This window comes from Vigna radiata, chromosome 5, assembly GCF_000741045.1.
Source record: "Vigna radiata var. radiata cultivar VC1973A chromosome 5, Vradiata_ver6, whole genome shotgun sequence".
Taxonomy (NCBI): domain Eukaryota; kingdom Viridiplantae; phylum Streptophyta; class Magnoliopsida; order Fabales; family Fabaceae; genus Vigna; species Vigna radiata.
In genome coordinates this window covers 14,411,276-14,435,662 of record NC_028355.1, presented here as the reverse complement: position 1 = coordinate 14,435,662, position 24,387 = coordinate 14,411,276, and the positions used below count along the sequence as shown (strand labels likewise).

The 24,387-nt window shown below is 31.9% G+C and overlaps 1 protein-coding gene and 1 long non-coding RNA gene across 5 annotated transcripts; one reads left to right on the top strand and one right to left on the bottom strand.

Annotated features, from left to right (window-relative positions):
• Positions 1 to 3,908: 3,908 nt before the first annotated feature.
• Positions 3,909 to 6,752, bottom strand: LOC106762386. Its single transcript, XM_022780686.1, has 4 exons — positions 6,614 to 6,752; positions 5,042 to 6,374; positions 4,782 to 4,928; positions 3,909 to 4,686 (listed from the first exon to the last, which is right to left on the bottom strand). Exons 1-4 carry the CDS (start codon positions 6,665 to 6,667, stop codon positions 4,205 to 4,207), a joined length of 2,016 nt encoding a protein of 671 aa, XP_022636407.1. The 5' UTR covers positions 6,668 to 6,752; the 3' UTR covers positions 3,909 to 4,204.
• Positions 6,753 to 15,098: 8,346 nt separating this feature from the next.
• Positions 15,099 to 19,825, top strand: LOC106759767. Of its 4 annotated transcripts, none has more exons than XR_002667776.1 (5): positions 15,099 to 15,579; positions 18,833 to 18,854; positions 19,341 to 19,401; positions 19,537 to 19,666; positions 19,806 to 19,825. It is a non-coding gene; the product is annotated as an uncharacterized LOC106759767 (long non-coding RNA). The 4 variants fall into 4 exon arrangements; XR_002667775.1 differs by having other exon boundaries at positions 15,100 to 15,554; positions 19,556 to 19,680; positions 19,806 to 19,821; XR_001375625.2 differs by having other exon boundaries at positions 15,100 to 15,579; positions 19,556 to 19,680; positions 19,806 to 19,821.
• The last annotated feature ends 4,562 nt before the right edge of the window (positions 19,826 to 24,387 follow it).

The following is a 24,387-nucleotide window of genomic DNA, read 5'->3' as shown; positions in this document are numbered from 1 at the left end:
CCATGTTCTTAACAAAAGGACACATTGGTGTCATGCTAATATCAACTCAATCTCCCAACTTATCAAGTTAAACATCAAAAGTTATTTTATACATCCAAGTGGGACTATGGTTATATTAAGTGGGTACTTCTGTAACGAGTGATGCACACAGGGTTTCAATGTCTTATCAATCCATCTTTGCACTTATAATAGCCACCAACAGAATGAACCACAATTTTCATATTCAACAACAATTTTAAACACCAGTCCAAACATAATCATCTTAAAACAAAAGGACAATTGGAATTCTAGTACAAGTTAATGAAGTTAATGAAGAACTCATTTTTTTCTTGTAACATTTTCGGTATAGGGAGTTCTTCTTGCTAGACTCTTAATCCGTGTTCGAGGAGCAGCTTTCATCCGGTCATACATTGTGCTTTGTTTCGTTTCAATAACAACATCAACAATCGGGGTTTGCTGATCATGTTGAACCGGTGTGCTTTGGAAATGACCTTCACTTCCAAAAAATGCTTGTTCGACGAACTCTTCACGCTCAAAATGTTCAGTCTTTTCTTCATTGCTGGCCTTAACCGACTTCTTTAATTTGTCAATAGTAGTTCGCATGTCGGCAACAACTCTTGCTTGTTCATCTACAATACAAGATAATTTATCCATTTCTCCTCTATTTTGCTTGTAATATGGAAAACCATGTTTTTGGACAGCGTCATTGACCACCCCATAACTAAGCTCCTCTTTGGACACACCAACATCAACAACAACCTGCAATGTCATTAAAAAAATTTGTGTATTCCCAACATCAAATATTAAATACATTGCATGAACAGACTCCGCTAACGAACAACTACTCACCGATCCCTTTGACAATGCAGTTGTTATAAACTTCTCCCCAATATTGATACCAATCCAGTTCAACAACCTTGGGAATTTAGTCAACCGAGTATTGTACATTGACTTTGATGTAACGAAATGATGACAAAACCAAACCTGCAAATTAGAAATCAAATAACCTTCAAAATTAATATGATGGTAAACAATAATACATCAATGTCTTTAATTAACAACTACAAAACAAACATGTACCTGCAACAGGTAAGCACATCCTTCAACATGGAAATTACTTCTACTTGTATCATTCTTCATTGATGTTGAAACATTGCACACACTTTCAATAAAGTAATGAAATACTAAACTGCCCCAACTATACTTACCCAAAGAACCCAACTCCGAAACAAGGTCAAATATAACTGGAAAGACTACTCCACTCCTATTAGGAAGCAAGAACTCTGATATCCCAACCAATATATACAAGCTGGAAAAGTGTTCTACACATAAATTTTCATGTTCCTGTAACAAATATTCATAAACCATTTTCACATCTACTTTCCCATCAGGGAAGTAGTCCCTACAAACACAACGATGGCCAACTTTATTTAAATCTATCATTTCACCAACAACAGGCAGCCCTAAGGACATACATACATCAAATTCAGTAAACCCAATAACTTTGTCTCCAACATAAAACCCTCCCATGTTCTCTACCCAACAACCACATAAATGAGCTAACAAATTCCTACCTATTTTAATACAATCTGGCAAAAATAACAACCAACCAAAAACTGTTTTCTCAATGTGCGTCTTCTGTTCAGTATTCAAGCGTTCATTCAAAGCACCTATGAAGTTGGTCTTGCAAAAGTGTCTAAACACTAACTGCATAAAAAAATACTTACTATTTAAAAACATTACAATAGAATACTAATTGTATGGAAATCAAATACCTTCTTCCTAGTGTCAGAAGCTTTACTCTGTTCACCCACTTCCTCCATCACACTGAACCAAAAACAATAATTAGTTATGTTCACTTTATTTTTATTTCAATCACAATCACACTTCAACCCCAAAGCATCCATGGAAGCATCACCAAATGGAAATGAAAGACCAACAAAACAGCTCAGAAACAACAGCTGGAATGCCAAGACAAGTCAACATCAGACACCACACACACAATATGCTCCATACTGAAATCTTCTTTCATTTGTTAATTCGAATTACATAAATGAATTGGGACTAGGAAAGCCTAAGGTGGAAACGGCGTGTACTAAAATTCATATTACTACCCATGCACAAGTTATATAAATAATTGTTATGACTAATGATTCGAACATGGTTTAAAATGACTTTAAGAACAAGATCTACCCACAGTTTGATTCTTTTGTCGAACCTTTGGAATGGAACTAAATTTAAGAGAATTAACGACAAAACAAATAACAAAAAACTAGTCTTTCACACACTCAGACCGTGTAGTGCTGTTGAATTGTATCAATGTCGAGTCCTTTCAATTTCATAACCCACTCCACGTGTCCCTTCAATGTGTGAAGTTCCCGCAATCTGAAAAGAATAAACAAAAACAAGTTATAGAATAAACTAATCTCAGTTTACTTCAAATAGTTGTGCTAAACCCCAACATTCACGAATCGGAGAAGACGAAAAACAAAAAATCATTGTTTTTGCACATTAAGCACATGCCTCAGAAAACAATAACCACAACTCAAAAAACCAACTCGACAAACTCAAAATGGTACCGTACCAAGTCACCGGGATTAGGGTTTAGGGGGGATTTACCTTCGACCAAATGGAAGTGAAGGTTCCCGGCGGTGATGCGGACGGTGACGGACAACCGGAGTGCGGCGGCGGCAGTCTTTCCGGTGAGCAGGAGATGGTCGGAGGTTGGTGACGAAATGGAAGGAGTTCGAAATGGGTGTGACGAAATGGGAGGGGTTGTCGAAAATGGGAATCCCAAATTTGAAACCAAAACCCTNAAACCCCAACATTCACGAATCGGAGAAGACGAAAAACAAAAAATCATTGTTTTTGCACATTAAGCACATGCCTCAGAAAACAATAACCACAACTCAAAAAACCAACTCGACAAACTCAAAATGGTACCGTACCAAGTCACCGGGATTAGGGTTTAGGGGGGATTTACCTTCGACCAAATGGAAGNGAAGGTTCCCGGCGGTGATGCGGACGGTGACGGACAACCGGAGTGCGGCGGCGNCAGTCTTTCCGGTGAGCAGGAGATGGTCNGAGGTTGGTGACGAAATGGAAGGAGTTCGAAATGGGTGTGACGAAATGGGAGGGGTTGTCGAAAATGGGAATCCCAAATTTGAAACCAAAACCCTACACAAATTCAAATTTCAGAACCAAATTCACTTTCCTCTCTCTGCCACGCGTCATGATCTGAGGGAATGTTCAAAAAGCAAGCCATTTCTCTCTCCTTGCCACGTGGACCAATGAGTGTGTGACACGTGGGGCGTGTCTAAATGTTGTCTGAATCTGTTGTCTACATATCATTTTCCTAAAAATATATTGTTATTAACTAACACTAAAGGTACACTCGTTAAGTAGCCACACCTAACAATAGGTTACTTAAAACCATAAAATTTAATTTTTAAAAAGTATATAATTACAAAATATTATAAAAACGAATATAAAATTCTAAATTTGTTGCTATTCTTTCGGTCGTCTACAGTGGTCAACAAAATAACTGCTACCCTGTCTTCTTTTTCTTCTGTTTTTATATGTATATATTTAAGATCGCATATCTCTATTTTGTATTAAAATTTCTTTTACTATGTAGTGCTTCCGCTTTTCTTCCTTTTTGAGGCTGTTTATTAGCTTGTTTACAAGCTATCATCTTTAGTTGGGCTAACCTTATATAACAGATTTGCCAGACAATTTGATTATGTAGTGTTTCATGGAACATTCTCAATTTCAGTTCCAAATTTTTTACATCCAACATTGATCACTACGCATGACAATGAATGAGGAAATTCAAAGCAACTTAAAACGTTTAAACGTAGTGTGGCGTTGCCAAAAAAAGATTAAAAAAAAAAAGACTGCAGAAAAACTTCTCCAAAATGAAAATCCAGAGATTTTCATATCTTCATTATTCCACTTTTAAGTATATCGGGAAACCAGCTAAACAAACACTGTTCTACATCCAAGTCTAACCAAGAGACTCTCACGAATAGAGCAGTCTTGATCAAATACCCAAGATAACTAACAGGTTGAAACAAACACAGTAACAATCACAAGCAACGCTTATTCCACACCAGGTTGAAGCAAATATTGGTAAAAGCAAGTTTGAAAATTACTCTTCCACTTCATCAAGTCTTAGAAATAGACTGATAAATTGCACAGAGAACTAATGACGCTTAGTTCGGCTCCTTGACCTGTGTCTGCTTTTGTGGGAAACACTAGCACTGCCTCTATGTACACCTGAGGAACTTGGCCCTCCTTGGCTACCACCTTTCTTCAGTACTCTTCTGTAGGAGTTGTGGCCGCTGTTCCCAAGTGCAGCTTTGGCAACACTATCAGTGAGTATTTCTCGTCCCCTTTGAGGCTTTATAGATTGCTTGTTCAGGTACACAAGCTTTGGAAGAAGACCACTAACTGCTTTGCGCAGCTGCTCATCACTGATGTTGCTTTGAATTGGATTTCCTAGCAGACTCAAGGCCTGAAGTGAGTTGTAGTTAGCCACCAGCTGGCCTAATGCTTTTGTGGTTGCGATCTTGTTAAAGCTCAAGTCCAGAACTGTTAGCTTCAGTAACCTGTGGAGCCCCTCAACATCACCTATCTTGTTCCCGGCAAGATATAGTTCTTTGACTAAGGTACAATTTGATAATCCTGATAAGAACACAGTGGGTAACTAAATGATAGAAAATACTGCACAGGGCCAACAAATTAACCTTCATTCAGCGTCAGCCAATATAGAAACTAACCTTGTCCAATTCTTGAGATGCGATTATAACTTAAATCAAGTACCCGGAGCCGGGTTAATTCTCTGAGGCCCTCAATAGTGTTGATTTTGTTTCTTGAAAGATTCAGGGTATGAATACCCTTTGGGAGAAATCCAGGCGTGATGTGAGCTAACAAATCAATGATAAGGATTGCCAATCAGTTTAGTTAGTGTTATCGTTATGAACTTATGATTAACTGATGTTAAAGGGAACTTTTTTTTTTTTCTCTCAGAAAAGCATACCTATAAGATTGCTTGACAAGTTGACAGAGCGGAGACTGAAGAAGTGTGAAAGAGAGGGAATGGCTTTTATACCAATGCCTGATATATGAGCAGCAGTTGAGGCGGGGTTCAGGGACTGGACCAGACTATTGGCATTCATTATCTCTTTTGAAATATTGGCATCTGAATGTCGAATGAATTGAGATGTGCTTCTTGCCATCGATCTACCATCATCAGGAGAAGGTGGGAAGGCAGTGTTTCCAGTGCCGTCGTCAACAAAGTCATCCTCGGGAGGTGGCTGCTCAATTTCGAGATCTTTTACCCACTCATCCACTCTGCTAAGCGAGGATGATTCGGTTGAGAAAGCCACCCATTGGTTTTGTGGCCAAAATCCAAAATGGTCTTTCTGAAATCTGCTCCACCTTTGGTCAACAATATTTTGTTCATCGCAGCTTTTCTGAAAGTATTCCCCAAAAGATGAGGTTGGTGAGGGTGATTCTTCGTGTCTCAATGCCTTGCCTTGCTTTGGTTCAAGGGTGTCGGAGGAGTACCCACATTGACTACTCAAAGCAGCAATTGCAGGATGTATCTGTGTCGATTTGCTTGACTTAGGTCTATGTATATTCCTGTGGCTCCAGAGGAACAACTTCCACCACAATCTTTTACTTCTAGAAGGGAGAACTTGACTTGAGGAATGCCTTTTCAACATCACTTTATCAGCACTGCAGTGAGTCATCGCAGACCTGGGGCTTTCTAGATTAGCCATCTGATACGCTGATAATCCGTGTAAATCCTCAAAAGACTGTGACTTGGAAGTTGGAAAGAGATGAGAAGTCTTCATAAGTACATCCCTTCTTTCCAGGTTAGAACAAGATCTCTTGAGCTCTGGAGAAGCCCAAAAGTCAGTCTTGCCAATCCCGGGATCACTGACATGTCCACTTTGGATTATATCATCACTCTTTATGCTGTATTTATGGTCCGTGTCTTCGAATTGAATGTTAGCTTGGTCTTCATACGCACTCGGGTATTTTATCTCTTCATTTGATGGATCACATATTCCTTTGTTTGCAGCAGCTTGGTGGACTTGAAGATCAAAATCAGAGAGCTCCCTCTTGATGGAAGGAGACTGCTCATGCTCGTCTTCTCCTTCATAAGCTTCCTCCACTTCAGTTTTCGCAGGACTCTCATGATTCATAATCCTCACATTTCCCCTTGAATTCTTCTGCACACCAAAGGGAACCGCGACATCAAGGGTGGCCGGCTTCAAATCACGACGCTCTGATGAAATCTTCGGGTGCTGTATTTCGCCAAGTTGAGCTTTAAGGTCCCCGGTTGAAGACCCTTCAGCAGCACCCTGAAGAAAAAAAACAAAGCAGGTAAGGTATACGATATTTTATCATCAGTTTTTCTCTTTTGTAGTCCAAACTCAAGGATCTAAGAAGTCGTTAAAGTGGTGCTGCGTGTGGATATCTGTTTACTATATTTTGTTTTTATTACTTAAAAAATAGTTTTTGAAAACAGCAACCGAAAACACCCAATATGGGTTTTTGAAATACAAATCAAGCACACCCAATATAAGTACATATCTGTTACCTTGTTTTTCTCTTTCTTTCCAGTAAAAAAGGAGAGACACCTGCACAAGGCCATGACAAAAGATAAAGCTTGTTCTGAATCCTTTATATAATTCTATTCAATCTTCTGTGCGCATTCCAACTTGGTACGATTCCTATAATCCAATCCTATTGCCGCTCACATCTTGTCTGACTCAATTATAATATAGCGGTAACATTGAAGCAAGAGTGATTCAAAAGTTAGCCATAATCGATGGGAAGACGCAGAACAAGAAATAGAAGCCTGTCCACACAAAGCCGCGAACCACAAAAGGAAGGACCGACACCTTCAACACTAGGTGAAAATATTGCTAGAGAGTTGGCCAGAGTTGTAGTATATGACGCTACTCCTCAAAACTCCACGAATATTTGTCGCTTGAAATAGACCTAAGCAGTGGAAGAAGACCAACCAACCATTCAAAAATTCAGATAAACAATGTATGCCAACCAACTAAAACTTGCAGTACAAGAATAAATTCTTAGAAACAATATTTATATACGACATCTCAAGCTTGCAGCCCATACTCATGCTGCATCCATCAAATAAGAATATATACTGATTTAATGGATATGCTAGGAATTCAAAATCTTTGGAAAAACACAAACAGCAGACACCTGGCGATGGTTTGAGGGGTCAAAGGAAAAAAACACTAACCTGACCAAAACAAAAATACCTCGTGATTGTAGCACAGACACTGTACCTCGCACATTCAGAGGGAACATTTGTGGTTAAAAAAACGAACTTTCTGAAGGGATGGTAAATCGGACCCAAGATCTGCTGTGCCTGATCTGTTATCTGTCAAAGGAGCATAATTTTGTTGTGTGGAAAATAAAACAGGTGAACTTGAGTGTAGTTGTTGGAGGTGGTGAGAGAGAGAGAGAGAAAAAAAAAATATTATTAAATGGTTGTAGAATTTGTTCTGAAAAAACAATGAGAGAAACGCGCAATTCACACGGTTTTTCAGGCATCAGTGTTTATGCCTGTCGTAAGCTCGGTCTTACGAAGGCTGTGACCATGGCTTGGCCACTGCATGTGCCTCTTCCAACCAAATGCGACAGCTACATATATATATATATATATATATATATATATATATATATATATATATATATATATATATATATATATANTATATATATATATATATATATATATATATATATATGCCCATAGAGTTTAATACTTATGATCAATTCTCTCATCAATATATTTATTATTCATTTTAATCAATAGTATGTTACTGTAACTTTTAATTAAAAATCACTATTTTAAAATTACTTATTTATAGAATTTTCCTTAATAAAAAATCTTGTAAAAAAATTTAGATGCTTTAAGAAACTTTAAATTAATTCATTATTTATCTGTTTTCTTTTTATTTATTTCTTAATTAAGATCGAATTACCTTTTAAAATATCTATAGTAGAAAATGTTTAAGGGTGGCATTTAAATGTAAGAAAAGTATTAAATGATTTTCTAAGTAACTCAATGTTAAGAATAAAAAATTGTTCACTTAATGAAATAAGTATTATTACAAATAAGGCTCGATAAATAATACTGAACTGTATTTAATTGTACTATATTGTATTAAAAAGAACTGAACCATTTTTACTATAACTTAAATATAATGTTTTATGGTTCAGTTCTTAAAAACTGAACTTAATAAATTTTCGGTTCAATTAACTGTAGTTAATTGTACTGTCTTTGTGGTCAGGTTACTTTATTTGTTAGGTTGAGAGATGGTTCTACCTTTTTTTTATATCTTCATTTTTTATACATTATTAAAATTATAGTATCTTTTTCTTAAAATACCTTTAATTATATCTTCATTTTTTATATATTATATTTTTATTTTTTATTTAGATATAAAAAATTTAAAATTATCTTGTAAAATATTAGTTTTTTAAAATATATATTTTGACACAATTTATTTAAAATTTTATTTTAGGAAGGTCAAATTAATTTTTTTCATCAAAATTTATATATTACAGATTTAGTTTTAAATTAATATATTTTATTTTTTTTTAAATAATATATAAATATTTGTAGATATTTATAAATATCCGCGTATAAAAAAGACTATAAATATCTTTTTACATATATTTATCAAATAATCAAATAAATAAGAAATATTTTTAAATGAATTGTGTAATATATATATATATATATATATATATATATATATATATATATATTAAAGCACTAATATATTTTTAAGTACACATATTTTTAAATACATTTAACTAATATTTTTTCACAACTTATTTCATTTGGAACATTACTATCTTTTAAAATAATTTTTGTCATCTATTTATATATATAATTTATATTTTGGTTAAAAAGATTAATGAGATGTAAAAGAACCAGTAAAATACACAACATATATGTCCAAAGCTTCATGAGAAGGATAATTAGTAATTCAGTTTATATTGTAGTGTAGTACAGTTTACAATTCAATTAGTAGTTTAGTTCAATTTATATTATAGTTTAGTATAATTTAGTACACTACAGTTCAGTTCAGTTTGATAAAACAAAAAATAATTCAGTTTATCTGAACTATTTTACAGTTTAGTTTAAATAAATTAATGTTTAGTTCAGTACAGTTTTTAACAATATAGTGCAATACAATTTGATTTATCCACCGCTAATTATAAATTTAAAAATATTCAGTTAAAAGTTGGTTAAAATTTGTTAAACGAATTAATTTTGAAAAAAAAATTAAAATTGTTTGATTGTGTCATGAAAAAAGTAACTATATAAAACAACTTACATCAGTTCTATTAGAGATGTCATGAAACATCTCTTTAAAGTAACTTTCATCACAGTAAAGAAAATTTTCTAGATACACTTTTTCTATAGCATGAAACATGTAACACTTATATGTCATTATAATATATTATATTATTAGTAAGTTTAGTGAAAATAAAGGAAAATCTCAAAGGGTTAATCTTACCGTAACTTTTTTTAAAATATTCTTATAAGCTTATATTAATAATGCATAAAGATTAGTGTTTAAAACATCACACTATTTTTATAAAAATGAAATAAAATTATTGTATTTAATATATATATATATATATATATATATATATATATATATATCTTTTATTTCCCAACTGCCAGCGTAAATAATTAAAATTAATGGTCACGATCTTTTTGGAGTAGCTATCGGATTCTCCATCATAATTTATTTTTTAATTATTTTTTTAAGGTTGTGCTTTTCTTTATTCTATTCACATAACGACCCTCAATTATTTATTTATTTTTGTCTTTTTAAAATATTAGCAAGGTCGTGCTTCATCACATGGTTTGACAATGATTGTTTCCAAAAGTTAATTACTTTTCATTTCTATAAAAATAAAATTTTATTTTTTATAATCTTATAAATTAATAGTCGAAAAAGGTATATTATATTATATTTCTTTTCATTTTTATTTATGACATCAATAAAAAATATACAAGTTGGTTCAGTTTTCATTTTATAAATAACAAATTTACCTGCCAACTTACATATTATTAATTAGATTTCTCAAGCAAAAGAAAGAGATTTTCACTTTCTCCTTTTTTTAATTAAATATTTTTAACATTCTTTGCGTATATATAGTCAATTGGCTGCCTAAACTTTAAAAAGTTAAAAGCAATTAATTAAAGAATTTTGGTGTATTATTGGGTTTATGTTTCAATTGAGGTATGATTGACGATATAGGTGATATATATCCAATTGGGTGGGCCTATGGATTAGGAAGGAATCCTGATTTCTCAATAAAGGTAAAGAAGGATGAGTGATTAAAATTTCAATGTATGTTATAAAGAAGAGAAATTCACTTCTTTTTTTTTAATTTCTTAGTGCACTTTTTCTTTCTGATATGAATTAGGTGGAAGTTTAAAATAGAATAATGTGAGAGGATTAAATGGGGATATCTTCTTTATTGTGTGTAGAATAGTCTAATATAATGCTTAAGATTCACTCTCTCCTTTTTTTTTCATATCAATATAAAATGTCCTCCTTCTTCCTATAGTAAAATGTTTAGTTCTTAGAATTACGTAATAATTTATTAAAATAAATAAAAATAACACAAATTACAAGGATTAAATTCATATAAATTGAAGTTTAATAAACATAAACAAATTATATTTATTATGAAAAAAAATCTAAATAAATACAATAAAATATTAAACTATGATTCTTAGTCAAATTAAATAATTTATCAATATAAATAAAAAAGCATTATAGAAATTCAAATTATACATATATTTATAAAAATGCAAGTAGTGGTGTTGTCTTCTGTTATTATAAAAAACTACAAATTGATCTAGAAAATTGAAACAAATTAAAATACAATCGTTTTTTAACTAAAACATCAGAAAGTTTTTTTTAAGCTCCAAAACATAACTAATAAACACAACATAAATTGAAATTTGCACTCCTAAAAAACTGAAAAGCTACTTACATATTCACCCAAAACTTCTTCTAAAAATATCATCACATGTATCTAAATTATGATAATCTCAAACTACACCATTAACATTTAATTTAAGCCATTTATAACTTAGCATAAACATTTAAAAAGAAAATTAGTCATACGTGTATAATGAGAATTTCTTATATATATATATATATATATACATATATATATATATATATATATATATATATATAATATTATTGAAATCACTAATCTTAATTATTCAATCAAAATATGAACAAATACAAGCTAAAATAATATATGTTATTTTTCTTCAATTTGATGTATGTTTTTATCATTTTTATGATTGTGACTATTAATTTATTACTATTATCACTAGTGTAAAAAAGTTGTTTAACGTCACCCATCAGACGTCGGTTTCGTGATAAACCGACGTCTATTATTGCACGGTGCCATTATCGTAAATATATTGGTAAACTAGACATCCGTTTCGATGTTAGGCGACGTCTATGACATGATAGACGTCGCACCTGCCTCAAACCGACGTCAAATTGTCTGAGCTATGTGATAAGACAGATAATTCGACGTCGTCTAGAAAAGGGCACCGACGTTCCAGTCTCTGACAGGAAATCAAACGTCAAACGGTTCAGCTTCAAACGAGGAATAGACGTCGGATCCCCTGAACAAGCGACGTCGACTGAGGCTACAATTAATGTCGTTCACCAAATTCCTAGGCGCTTAGACGTCACGTAGTCAAACGGCGACGTCTAAGGCCTATCTGGAAGGCGGGAAGACAAAAATCCTTCAATTTAGACGTCGGTTCGGAACGTAATCGACGTCTACGTTCCTGTAATTGATTATTTTCACTAAATTCAAGGGTTTTAGACATCGGCTAGGAGGGACACCGACGTGAATTACCCTGACAGGAAATCAAACGTCAATCTTTTCAGCTTCTTTAAGAAGAATAGACGTTGGATCCCGATCAAACACTGACGTCTATAGACGTTGGTTTCTGGCGCAACCGACGCCCAATTTCATTTTAAATGAACCGCAGCCCTTCTAACCACTCAATTTCTGATCGCGTCTTCATCTCTTCTCCTTTTTCTCTGGTTCTCCTCTTCTTTTACTCCCTTGCGCACCTCTACTTTTTATCTCTTCCGGCATTGCATTGTATTTTGTCATAACGTCATTGTCTTCGTCCTCTCCTTTTTCTCTCTTCATCCCAGGTGCGTGGTTTTTCTTATGCTTACCGTTTAAACTTTCTTTAGTTTTTTATCGATTATCTTATCGTTCAACTGATTAAATTTTTTTTTTTGTTGTGTTTTAGTGTAGTTTTGATCCACTCTTTCGGTAACATAGTGCAACATTCTCCCTTTGCTAGTTTCCTCACTAAAAGAGAGGCGATCTTTTGAGTTTTCTAGTTCTTCCGACCCAAAATGGAACTTGGGTCCTTTTCTACTTCTCGACACCGTAATTTTTTTCTGTTGCGGTTGAATAATTGGAAATAGCCATGGACCCAGGTTCAGTTTTGGGTTAAAAGCACTAGAAGATTCAAAAGACGCAAGTTTTTTTTGTGGGAAAACTAGCGAGAGGAGAGTGTTGCACAATGGTACCGAAAGTCTGGATCAAAACTGCACTAAAACACAAAGTCGTTGTTAGATGTCGGTTAAATCCATGCCCGACGTCTATAACAACATATACGTCGGTTAGTGTCATTTTAAACTTCTTTATATATTCAAGTTGACGTCGGTTTAATCATAGGTGGACGTCTATATAGAGTAATTCGACGTCGGTGTGAGTATAAGCAGATGCCTATATAGATGTCAGTGGATATCGTTAACTGACGTTTATATGGACGTCGGTTCTGACGAATTTCGACGTTCCATGGACGTCACTCGTTTAGACGTCGATTGTGAAAGTGACGTTAATAACCCAAATTAACCGACGTTAAACAGCGTTTTTGCACTAGTGTATTAATAATAATAGAATAATGAGAGAAAAGAATATAATAATAATAATAATAATAATAGTAATAGTAGTAAAATAATAACAAGTAAACAATAATCTTAAAAAAAAATCCATTGAGATATCTTATATGTTTGATTTTTGTTATAATAATATATCTCTTATTGATTTGATTACTACATGAACTTCTAGTTAATTGTTAAGTAAATGGTTTAATATTTGAATTAACAATTAAAGTTAATAACTTTAGTTTTCATATAATTAAGGATAGGAAAAGAATAGTTTGATACTCTTGAAAAAAAAATTACCCCTACAATTCACTTATATATTAAAGTTTGAAGTTAAAAACAAAAATATACATAGTTAAAATAGTTTTATTGAAAGTTATAAAATGAAAACTTTTGGTTCAAAAGTGACCTAAAAATTCAAATGTAATTCTAATCTTCACATTTTTAAAATAAGAAAATAGAATACTTAAAAATGTTATGTCTCTTCAATACATAAAAAGATAATGATACTTAGCAATATTTTTTTTACAATATTTAAATATTATTTACGTGTCATTTTGTGATTGATCTAAAATTACTTCACAATCAGTAATACAAAATGATACGTAAATGATATTCAAATATTATAAAAAAAATAATGTGTAAGTATTATTATCTTACATGAAAACTGTATCTGACACTTTTAAAATGCAGTTCGATAGCAGTTGCATGACGACAGATGTTTGTGGGTATCCATTCATGATGCAAATTGTGCACAACTACAACTCCACCATGCAGAAACACAATGCATGCGCACACCAAACTGTGTTTAAAGCTTCTGCTTCCAAACTTCAAACTTTTAATCAACCACCACCCGCCACCGACTTCTTCAGTAACTCTGAATGTGGAACATTAGCAAGAACCAATCCAATCTCTGTCGTGTCGTACACTCTCACGCACGCACATTCGTACCCGCATCTACACTCTACTACACCTATTTATTGCAGACGTGTCACACACAACAACCTACGGATTCATTGTCTTGTCGGATGCAAGTTGAATTTCGTGTTTCTCTCCACCCCTCTAGTCTACCTAGCTAGTACTACCAATGTTGTAATTCTCATTTTCAGTCGTATCCTACTTCATTCTTCTTTTCCTTTGTCCCCTACCTCTTCTGCAAACAACGCCATGCAGGCTCCTTTCTTCCTAAATTTCAACTCATAATAACAATTAGGATCAAATGGCATTCGTCATGGATGTCGGCAGTTAGATTTCCTTTGTCCAATATTTATGTATTCACCGCTTCTTCCTGATTTAATATCGTTTGGATAAAAAGTTTTTTAGATTAAACTTGTATTTTTAAATGTTTTATGAGAATGAAATTACCTTCAAATGACACTAATAATATTGATAAAATATTAAAAAGATATCACTTTAGATTTCAATATAATTAGCATTCATTCAAAAATGTGATCATTATAAACTTTAACACTTAAATTATATTTATAATTTTAAGTTCATCCTTCATTTATCATCACATAGAAATTTATTAAAATAAAATTAAAACAAACGTGTCACTTTATTCACATTAACAGATAAATGACTATAGATGAATAAATAATTTTAAAAACGTGTTAATAAACTTATGTAAATATCGATTAAAATACTTTACTTTATATAAGTTAAAATCTCATTGTTGTGAACAAAATATATTTGTTAACAAGGACCTAAAACAATTTTTCAAATGTTGATTGACAAAATCTCAATAAATTTTAGTTAATATATAATTATGACATACATTCTTATTCTTATTGATTTTATTAAAGAAAGTATTAATTATATAAAATTAAAATAATTTCAATTGATGCTAACTAAGAAAATGTTTAACATTCATAAAAAAAATAATTGATATTACACTATTGTAAAATATATATTTTATACCATTTTTTATACTTATTAAAATTTAGTAGCTATAAAGTGATGCAGTGACTGTTTTATAAATATAAGAAACTTTTTTACACGAGTTACAATAACAAATAGATATAAATTATTGATTTACACATCTTAAATACTATAAGAGATATAGATTATTTTACTTATTCAGTTTGTTTTTCGCGATACTTTTTTTTCTGGGCAAAACTTCATCTCCATCATTAATGTTGTCGGTTCAGTCGTGTTGAGCTGGTTGGTTGGGTAGAGCTCTTGTTCCCGTTTCAAGTTGGTTGCCTTTCTCATTCAGTCGTAACTTTCGCACATTTCTCAGAAGCAGAAGCAGCATTTCTCAGTGTCTTCGCACATCAGAGAGCATTTCTCAGCGTCGTCTTCCTCACTTTTTAGGTTTCTCTCGCATTTCCTTATTTCTTCATCTTCCACCTATTATAATCACGTTCTACCAATTATAATCCCTTTCCACCAGTTTAAAACCACTTTTCCACCTATCAATCGGTCCATTCTAGGGTTCCATGGTTCCTTCACGGTTTTGCATCGATTAAACAAGTTCTCTTGAGGGGCGTGTGCTACCAGGGAACAGCTCTTACAACTCAGAGAGTATTTTTTATGTTTTGATTTATCTGTATGTGTTGGAATATCTTTAATTAGCTGTTATGGTTAATTAATTATACTTTTTCCTGAGGAAATATTTTTATTGCATCTGCTACATGATTGAAATACCAAATTCTCTCCAGTAATATGCCTTTTTCTACAAGCCGAAGTACAACTGATTGACTATGTCGTATTATGAATTTCATAATAAACTTGCTACATTTGAGACTGACAAACACTAGTTGTCAAGTACTTTGATAAACAATCGACAAACAGAGTACTTAAAATAGGTAGGAAATGTATGTACCTTATATTTAAACATGTTTTTAAACTACTAATGTACCAAGAAAAACAGAACATGCATTACATGTTCTATGGCTTCAAATTCCACGGCACATAAAAAATATTACTGGTTTCAAAACCTTACGACAGCTCATGATAAGGTATTTGATGATTATAATGACATAGTAGTGGAAATAATAACATTGTTTTCTTCAGAGAATGGTCTTGGCCTGTACACAAACTCAACAACTTTGGCAGAAATCCAGAACAAGGATTTGGATCAGAAACATCATTTTTCAGTAGGGGTTAGGGTCTTAGACATCCTTAAATTCTAGTTAACCCAGCAGTTGCCAAATCATATTCGTATCATTCATGTATTCAGCATTGGGTAGAATCTAACTATTTGAGCTTTGGATTCTACCTTTTAGAGTAATTCAATCAAATTTATTATTACTGTTATGTTTTGGGTGATGGGAGCATCCAATGACATAGTCCTTTGTTTATATTGCAGCAAATGGTTTCAAAAGATCATTTTATATCCTTTTGTGGTCACATATTCAAACATCTCACCCTTTGTTTTAAACTTTTTACAGACACCTTTGCTTTTAATAACCTTTGCACACAGTCAAATTCCCATTCATTTATACCTCTAACGCTTATCTTCCTTTCACTAACAGATTCCTACTCTTATCTCTTAGCTTTTCCTACTTATAGAATCAAAATCTGAACCCAGATGGAAAAAATCCAAAACTATGGTCATTTCCCATAGTTTAGCAGAAAAGAATAAGAAGAAATCACCTTCTTGCATTGCATTTCAAGTGTTAATCCCCAGAGATTTCTGTTGCAGATTATAATAATTTCCTTTCAACCATGAAATCATTGACCACAAAGACTTCATTAAATTAATACCTAATTGTGGAACTTGATGGATTCTGTGTTAAACACTTAAAAAGGGAAGAAAGTCATTTCTATCACACACACAGCAAGTTTAATTTGTGCTAAACACTTGAAAGGGTTTTTCTGATAAGTTTATGTTTAGTTAAAGTTATATTCTTTTCACATTAAATTATATCCTTTTAGTAATTAGTATTTTTTATTTTATGAAATGAAGTCATTTATAAACAAATATGTTTGAATATATTTGTTTTGAAAAATATAACAGTCAATCAAATATTTGAATACAGATTCAGTAAATCAACATTGTCTTCTTAAAGTGAGGTGAATTCAAAGAAATGCATCACCATATACAGTTTAAATAAAAGCTCACTCTGAATAGAGATGTAAGTCCAATAGAATTATTTTCTTCACACAAAAAGTTATCTAGATTAAAAAAATGCATTGACAATGTGATTTTCTATTTTTATTTGATTACTGTGATAAATTGGTTTCATATCAGCTAGGATAAAAGTTTATAAGTTTTTCAATTATTTGGTAATATAAATTTTATTTTAACTATAATGTGCAGTTATACTATATGTTATATGTTTACAATACAATATAAATACTTATTTTTTATAATTAAAAATTATAAATAGTAAATTTTACTCCTAAATATAAAAATTATATTGTAGTTAGAATGTATAATTTATATTATCATATATTTATATTTTTAATTGTTGATATCTACGAGCCAATTCATATCTATGGAAAACAGATTGACTCACTTGCACAGTGTCAGTTATGTTATGATGGGATCTATGGAAGAAAAACGTCACTTTCTTTCCTCTTTCAACTAATCTATTGTTAAACTTAGTGACAATGATTATTGGAGGAGTGTCGGAAAAGATGAGAAGTTGGTGTCATGCATCTTAAGAGAAGCAAAATTGAACATGAAGAAAGATGTAATACATAAATGAAACCAGTAATAAAAACTTTAAGAGAGCTGTAATACATAAATTGGAAGACCATAGATTAAAAGACAATTTAAACTTCTTTTTATAATACCATAGATTAGAAGACAGGAAGCATTGGCATATAATGTCTGATAACATCATAGATAATCCCTACAAACTGATTTAAAACTAATTGAATTTGATAACTAAGCTATTTAGTTATCATCTTCCTTTGTAAAACACAACAGTCTTTCCTCATTCTAGTAAGACAATGCTTATAGTAAATTGCCTTGTGTAGCTTTCCAGAATCCTTCTTTGGTAGCTGCATTGGTAGGAGTTCCTGTTCTTGAGTTGTAACAAGTGTAGTTTGCTAAAGTAGACAGAGAAACAACTCTTTCGTCAATAGAGCCAGGATTCCCAGTAACTAAATTTCCCAGATTCCTTAGATTTGCACAACTCATACTAGACACAGTTATATTGAACTCCATGTCATTGATAAAAGAGGCTAACTCCGGTCCATTTGTTGCTATTACATTGTGCACCTCAATTGATCTCCATGATATGATCTGGTACAACAACCTGATAGAAGATTGAGTCAAAATGGATACATAACCAAACAAAGAGAACAAGGTGAAGACAATAGATTTTCAGTATGATATCTAGAAAATATGGTGAAGCATTGGAGACTCACGCAGCAAATAATCCAATAAATAATATCCAACTTGCTATGGAGAAAGCTCCACCAAGTTCTGTTTTGCGTTTGGTGACCACTTTCTGATCATCCTACATGAAAAAAAAAAAAAAAAACAGCACCCCATAAAGCATTTTTCATACACAAACAGCGATATGCCTATTATTTTGTGTCCCATTGTTCATCTTGTTCATCACTTCCAATTTTGCATAATTGTATCACATAGAAAAACACAAGTTAGGAAATAAATCTGTTTTGAACATGACTTGTAGCAATAAATCTCCTTAAACCTTGTCTTAAAGATCTGGTTGAGTTGGGAAATACGTTTAGGACGTGTTAGTTCTTTCATTAGACTGAAAGTTTGTTAGATTAGGGATTTCGTTCGATGTATATGTGATTTCGTTCCTTTCTCTTACTTCCTTGTTGTGTATCAGTTTTATTATCTTCATCTAACTTCACACGCTCAATCTGTTTTACAGGTTTTAAAGCACCACTTCGAAGGTATGACGCTTAAATTAAATTAAATTTAACAATTAAATGTCTAAACCACAAATTAAACACGCATTTAGTTTAATAATTTAATTTCTAAATCACAAATGATTATTAACATGTTGTGTTAAGATTTCTGTTAAGATTGGTCTGTTGTACATGTTACTAATCTCGACCACCCTCTAACTGGGCTCCCCCTGCTCCAATGATTATTAATATGTTCTAAAATTTCACTTATCAACAAAGTTGAAGAGGTAAATTGTATCCTTTTCGCTTCAAAATAATCAATGTATAATATTACCTTATTTTAAAATAATTACAGTTTTAATTATTAAAAATTATGAATCTTAGGAAAATATGAAGCATGTATTAAAGGTGGTGTATCTATTGAGAATTTAGATAATGAGTTTTTAACCGTATAGTTATGATAATACTCATGCTAGCTGCTTCAAGATCTGCTTGCCTTGCCTAATACAAGTTTTGCAAATTGTACACTAGGATTTGACGGGGGGCATTGGTGCCAGTGGAAGGACCCGATTATCCACTTTTTGCCCTTGAAGTAAGCTAACATTTTTGTAGAATTAATTAGCTAATATTTAGTATCCAGTTTACTTGATGGCATAATTGGTATTTTTGTGAGAATATGTGTATACCATTTAATAGATTACCACTCTCCACTTATTTAAGTTTGTAGGTCCTTACTTCCTTTGCAGATAAACCCTGAGAAATCTAGGGAAGAGTTTCGAAATGCTGCTAAAAGAAATGGTGGAACTGGGGTCAAAGATTTCATTGATGGCATGGGTCTTGGAATGATTGCAGACCAGGTAAAGATTTATTGGTACGTTCTCAACATTTCTAATTATGTGTGTATTTTCCAAGTTACACTGAATTTTCCAAGTTACACTGATGTTTATATTCAAAGTTCTCCCAATAAGCTGAATATGTGATTTCTGTTATGTACAGATGAATTAGATGCAATTGCCCCTGCAAGGAAAGAAGGAGGTGAAGAGCTATCTCAAAGATAAATACTGTTATTTGACTAAGAAAGTACCAAGAAAATAATTTTAATTTAATGAACAACGGGAAGGTTCTTTTAATGTTATAGTATCATGTTGGTTTTGATTTTGATTTTGTACATTATGGAACTTGAAATGTCAGGTTTCTAAACTCCCTAATGAGAAAGAAGCTGTTTATGGGGCATTAGACAAATGGACAGCTTGGGAAACAAAGTTTCTAGTTATTGCAGCAGCTAAGGCTTTAAAAATCTTGAGGAAAAGGGGTCAGTGGGTTCGTGTAATTCAAGTAAGAACACAACTACTTTAAAGAGCTCATGTTCTGTATCAAACCAAGCGCTTTGTTTGCCTTTATTGATTTTTTAAAGAATATTTGACAGCAGATATTCTGTTTGTTTGTTGATGGAAAAATTGTGTTTTCATAACAAGCCCTAGAGCTTTGCCTGTTAAAGTAATCCTGAAATTACTCAGTTGTTTTTAATGTTTTGGATCTGGTTTTCGATACTGAATAAGTGAAAGTTGTCATTATCTCATAAAAATGTTCCCTCATCTATTGAAGTAACAGTATGTATTGTAGTTATAACGAGTCATGAATATATTTTATGGATTTCATGTATCCATGCGCTTTTATATTTTTCTCTTTTCTTAATTGTGTTTCATCCATCGATATTGCATTGTTTTATCCTTTTTTGGGAATGTCATCAAGTTTATTTAATTGGTTACTTAAGAGGAATTGGAAAAGAATCTTACTGATTATTAGTCCTCAGTAAATCACAGGTAGCAAAGTGGATGGTAACCAAAGGACAAGGAGCAACGATGGGAACGTTTGATACTCTTCTTCTGGCATTTGATATGGACCGGAGGGTAGATGAGGCAGAATCATTGTGGAATATGATCATACATACCCACTTGTGTAGGAAGTGAAGAAGCAAAGGGAGAAGAAGATTATGGAGCTAGAGGAAGACATAAAAGAAGCTGAAAAACAACGCTAGAATTTAAGGGAAGAAACAGATAAGATTGAGTTGAAGTTAAATGATAGTAAAAAGCTCTTATCATTGAGTTGAAGTTAAATGATAGTAAAAAGCTCTTATCAATAAGTTTAACACTAGGAGAACTTATATTTTATATTTTAGACTTATGTGATTAACTTAACTTTAAATGTTTGGTTATAGATGAGTTGGTGGAGCTACATTTTGAGTTTAGGAAATATTTTATGTATAACTATGTTATGAAAATATATGTTAGGTAAATATATTTAGGAACTTTGTTAGATAAATATTATATTTTGATGTGTTAATAGAAACAATATTGATTATTTTACTCATTATTGATTATTTAAATTGTATTTTGAGATTGAATTTTATGTAGGTCTGGATATGAATATTAATACATACAAATTAAATATTTAAAAGAAAATGTCACTTTTTACACTGGTTATAGTACCAACAAGTATAAAAGTGATATTTTTTTATACCTATTATACTATTATAGCACTAGTAGGTATAAAAGTAAGATTCTTTAATATCTATTTTAGCACCAGTAGGTGTAAAAAAAGATTTTTTTTCTCTACTATTAGGAGACTTTTTATGCCTATTATAAACAAAAGAAGTATAAAAGTAAAACTTTCTACACCAGTTTTACAGTAGGTATAAAAAATAGAAAATTTTCTATACCTTTTGCTTCTATACCTACTTGAAAACAGGTATAAAAAGTCTTTTTTAAGAGGTATAAAAAATCTTTTTTACATTAGTGTTAATCAATAAAACTTTTCCTGATTTCAGTTAAGAAATAACATTAGTTTGTACTAGAAAAACTACATTAAAATATAAAATAATATTATTTAATGTAATTAAGAAATTTATACTAATCAACATATATTTTTTTTATTAATAGTGCATGTAGGTTTTTTGTATATTCCCTACTTAAAAGACAGTAATATTTTTTTTGAAATTATTGAAAATGTTTAGCTTTGACTTTGATTCTAATAAAAATTGAAACATATACACATTTATGTTGTGTGAGAATTTAGGTTTAAAAACTTTCATTGTAATATTTTACTTGTATTTTTTATTTAACTTTTGGATAGAGAGGTTAATTAGGCTTTGGTTATTTGTAAAACCAAAACCTAAACAATGTTTAGAATTATTTTTTCTGAAATTTTACATTCACATCAAGCATTTCATTCTTATGGAAGTTGCTTTCCTTTCTCCTTCATCATTTCTTCATCTTTTCTTCTTTTTTTGTTCTTGAATACCTCCACCTAACATCGTCAAACTCAAGTCATCGTCACTACTCAATGTCAAGTGAATGGTGACTGAGTTTTCTTTCTTTCCTATTTGATTTGTTTTCTTGCATTTTTTGTTGAGACTTCTCATTGGCCAAGCTCACCCACGACGTCGTATGTCACTCATAGCAACCAAGCTCACCTACAATAGCGACATAAATTCATTTCTCTTCTTCGATTTTATTTCTCTTATGACTACAAGACTCCATAATGAAAATGAATCTCCAAATTAACGAAGGTGACCCATGTGGGCCTTAATTTCTGGTTGTCTTTACAAACGAACGAAGTTTGTGTTCTTCGCAACTGTGTTTCATTTTCGTGTTAGTTGAAGTCGTCTATACTAGTGGTGTTAGATTTTGAATTCTAGTTTGTTTCAGAGGTATATTTAAATCTTGTTTATGAATTTGTAGTTGATCTTCATTTTAGTTATTATTATTGAATCAGTAAGGTATTTTGTGCTTCTGTTGTAGGTGGTTAGAGTGTTAGTATCTAAGATAGAAGATTATCCTTTAATTTTTATGCAATCACAAGTAAATATAAGCTTCATGTCAAATTTCTGTTTTTTATAAATGAAATGTTTGACGAAGATTATACTAATAACTTTACAATTGATGAGATTTGTCCTATATGTGATGAGTTAATTCAATGGGTTCAAGATATTACTTTTCATCTTGGTTTTGTTGTTGTGATTATAAGATCTTATAATGCTAATGGTCAATCTAGGAGAAAGACATGAGTTGTTAAGATATGAAAAGGGGTGAAAAGTACAAGAAATACAATTATGATGTTCAACTTAGTATATTAGGTACAAGAAAATATGATTGTACTTTTAAATTGATAGGCAAACCAATTGGTAATGGGGAGGGTTTTGTATCCAAGGATGGTCCTAAAGTCATTTTTAGTGATAGAGACCTACTTTTGATGTATGTCATTATTACTGTATTTTCTTAATGTTATCATATCCTTTGTCATTTACACATTCAGAAAAATGTGCAAGCCTAGTGCAAAATGTTAATGAATTTTGTTAAGGCATGAGATGTTGTCATGGATGCATGAAAAAAAGTCATGGATTGTAAACATGAGTCAACCTTTAGTCATTATGTTGATCGCCTTCAACATATCTGTAATTCATAATCCTCATTTTTTTAATATGTCAATGACTCATGGATCATTCGTTATAAGAAATACTTTGTGAAGGCATGAACAAAGAGAGTAATGCATAACATCAAATAGGTATGTTTACATATATTTTTATTTATTTGTTTTTGTTAGATGTTCTATGATATTGTTGATTTCATTTGCATCAAGAATAAGCCTACTCACTAGAGTCTAAATAAGGTATTGGAAAATAGTATGGGAGACTTGTGCTCATGTTAGGAGGAAATACATAATGTTATGATCATGCAACATAATGAAATAAAGGTGCCATTTGAAAAAAAGTTTACATCTAATGAGTGACACGTTTTTTAAGCATAACAAGTATAAAATATTAGTGAGATTTATATAAAAACATGCTTTGGTATTCATTGTTGAGGAGTTGAATCAGGTTAATCATATTGGATTTGATAGTGAATGTTGTGGTTGCGATTTAAGACAAACATATGGTTTACCATGTGCTTGTGAACTAGTTAGATATGACCCTAGGTTTGTGCTCATGTTAGTATGAAATACATAATGTTGTGATCATGCAACATAATGAAATAAAGGCGTCATTTGAAAAAAAGTTTGCATCTAATGAGTGACACTTTTTTTAAGCATAACAAGTATAAAAGATTAGTGAGATTTATATAAAAACATGTTTTGGTATTCATTGTTGAGGACTTGAATCAGGTTAATCATATTGGATTTGATAGTGAATGTTGTGGTTGCGATTTAAGAGGAACATATGGTCTATCATGTGCTTGTGAATTAGTTAGATATGACCCTAGGTGATTCCTCTACCTAAAATCCATATCATGTGGACTAGATTGAACTTTTCATATATTTCACCAACTGAGTTGCAAATAGAATTTTGCGTTTAAAGGAATTTAATCTTATGGTGAATCCTTTCAAAGAAGTGGACATTGCAAGAAAAGTGACAATCAAACACAAGTTACTTGAAATTGTTTGTCTTGCTATGAAATCAATGGTTACTCTATTGCATGAAGTTAAAACAAAGGGTGCACAAAAGACTAGAATTCATTTATTTGAAAGGTCTACAAAACGTGAACCTTCATATTTCGAGCACGTAGACATATTCCATTCTAGA

What these genes read in the sequence shown, in the direction of transcription:
- LOC106762386 (XM_022780686.1), bottom strand. Translation starts at nt 6,667, where the DNA reads ATGGCCTTGTGCAGGTGTCTCTCCTTTTTTACTGGAAAGAAAGAGAAA. An exon ending in GAAAGAAAGAGAAAAACAAG is followed by an intron (nt 6,375 to 6,613) that starts GTAACAGATATG and finishes TTTTTTCTTCAG; the next exon opens with GGTGCTGCTGAAGGGTCTTC. An exon ending in CATCTCAAGAATTGGACAAG is followed by an intron (nt 4,687 to 4,781) that starts GTTAGTTTCTAT and finishes TGTTCTTATCAG; the next exon opens with GATTATCAAATTGTACCTTA.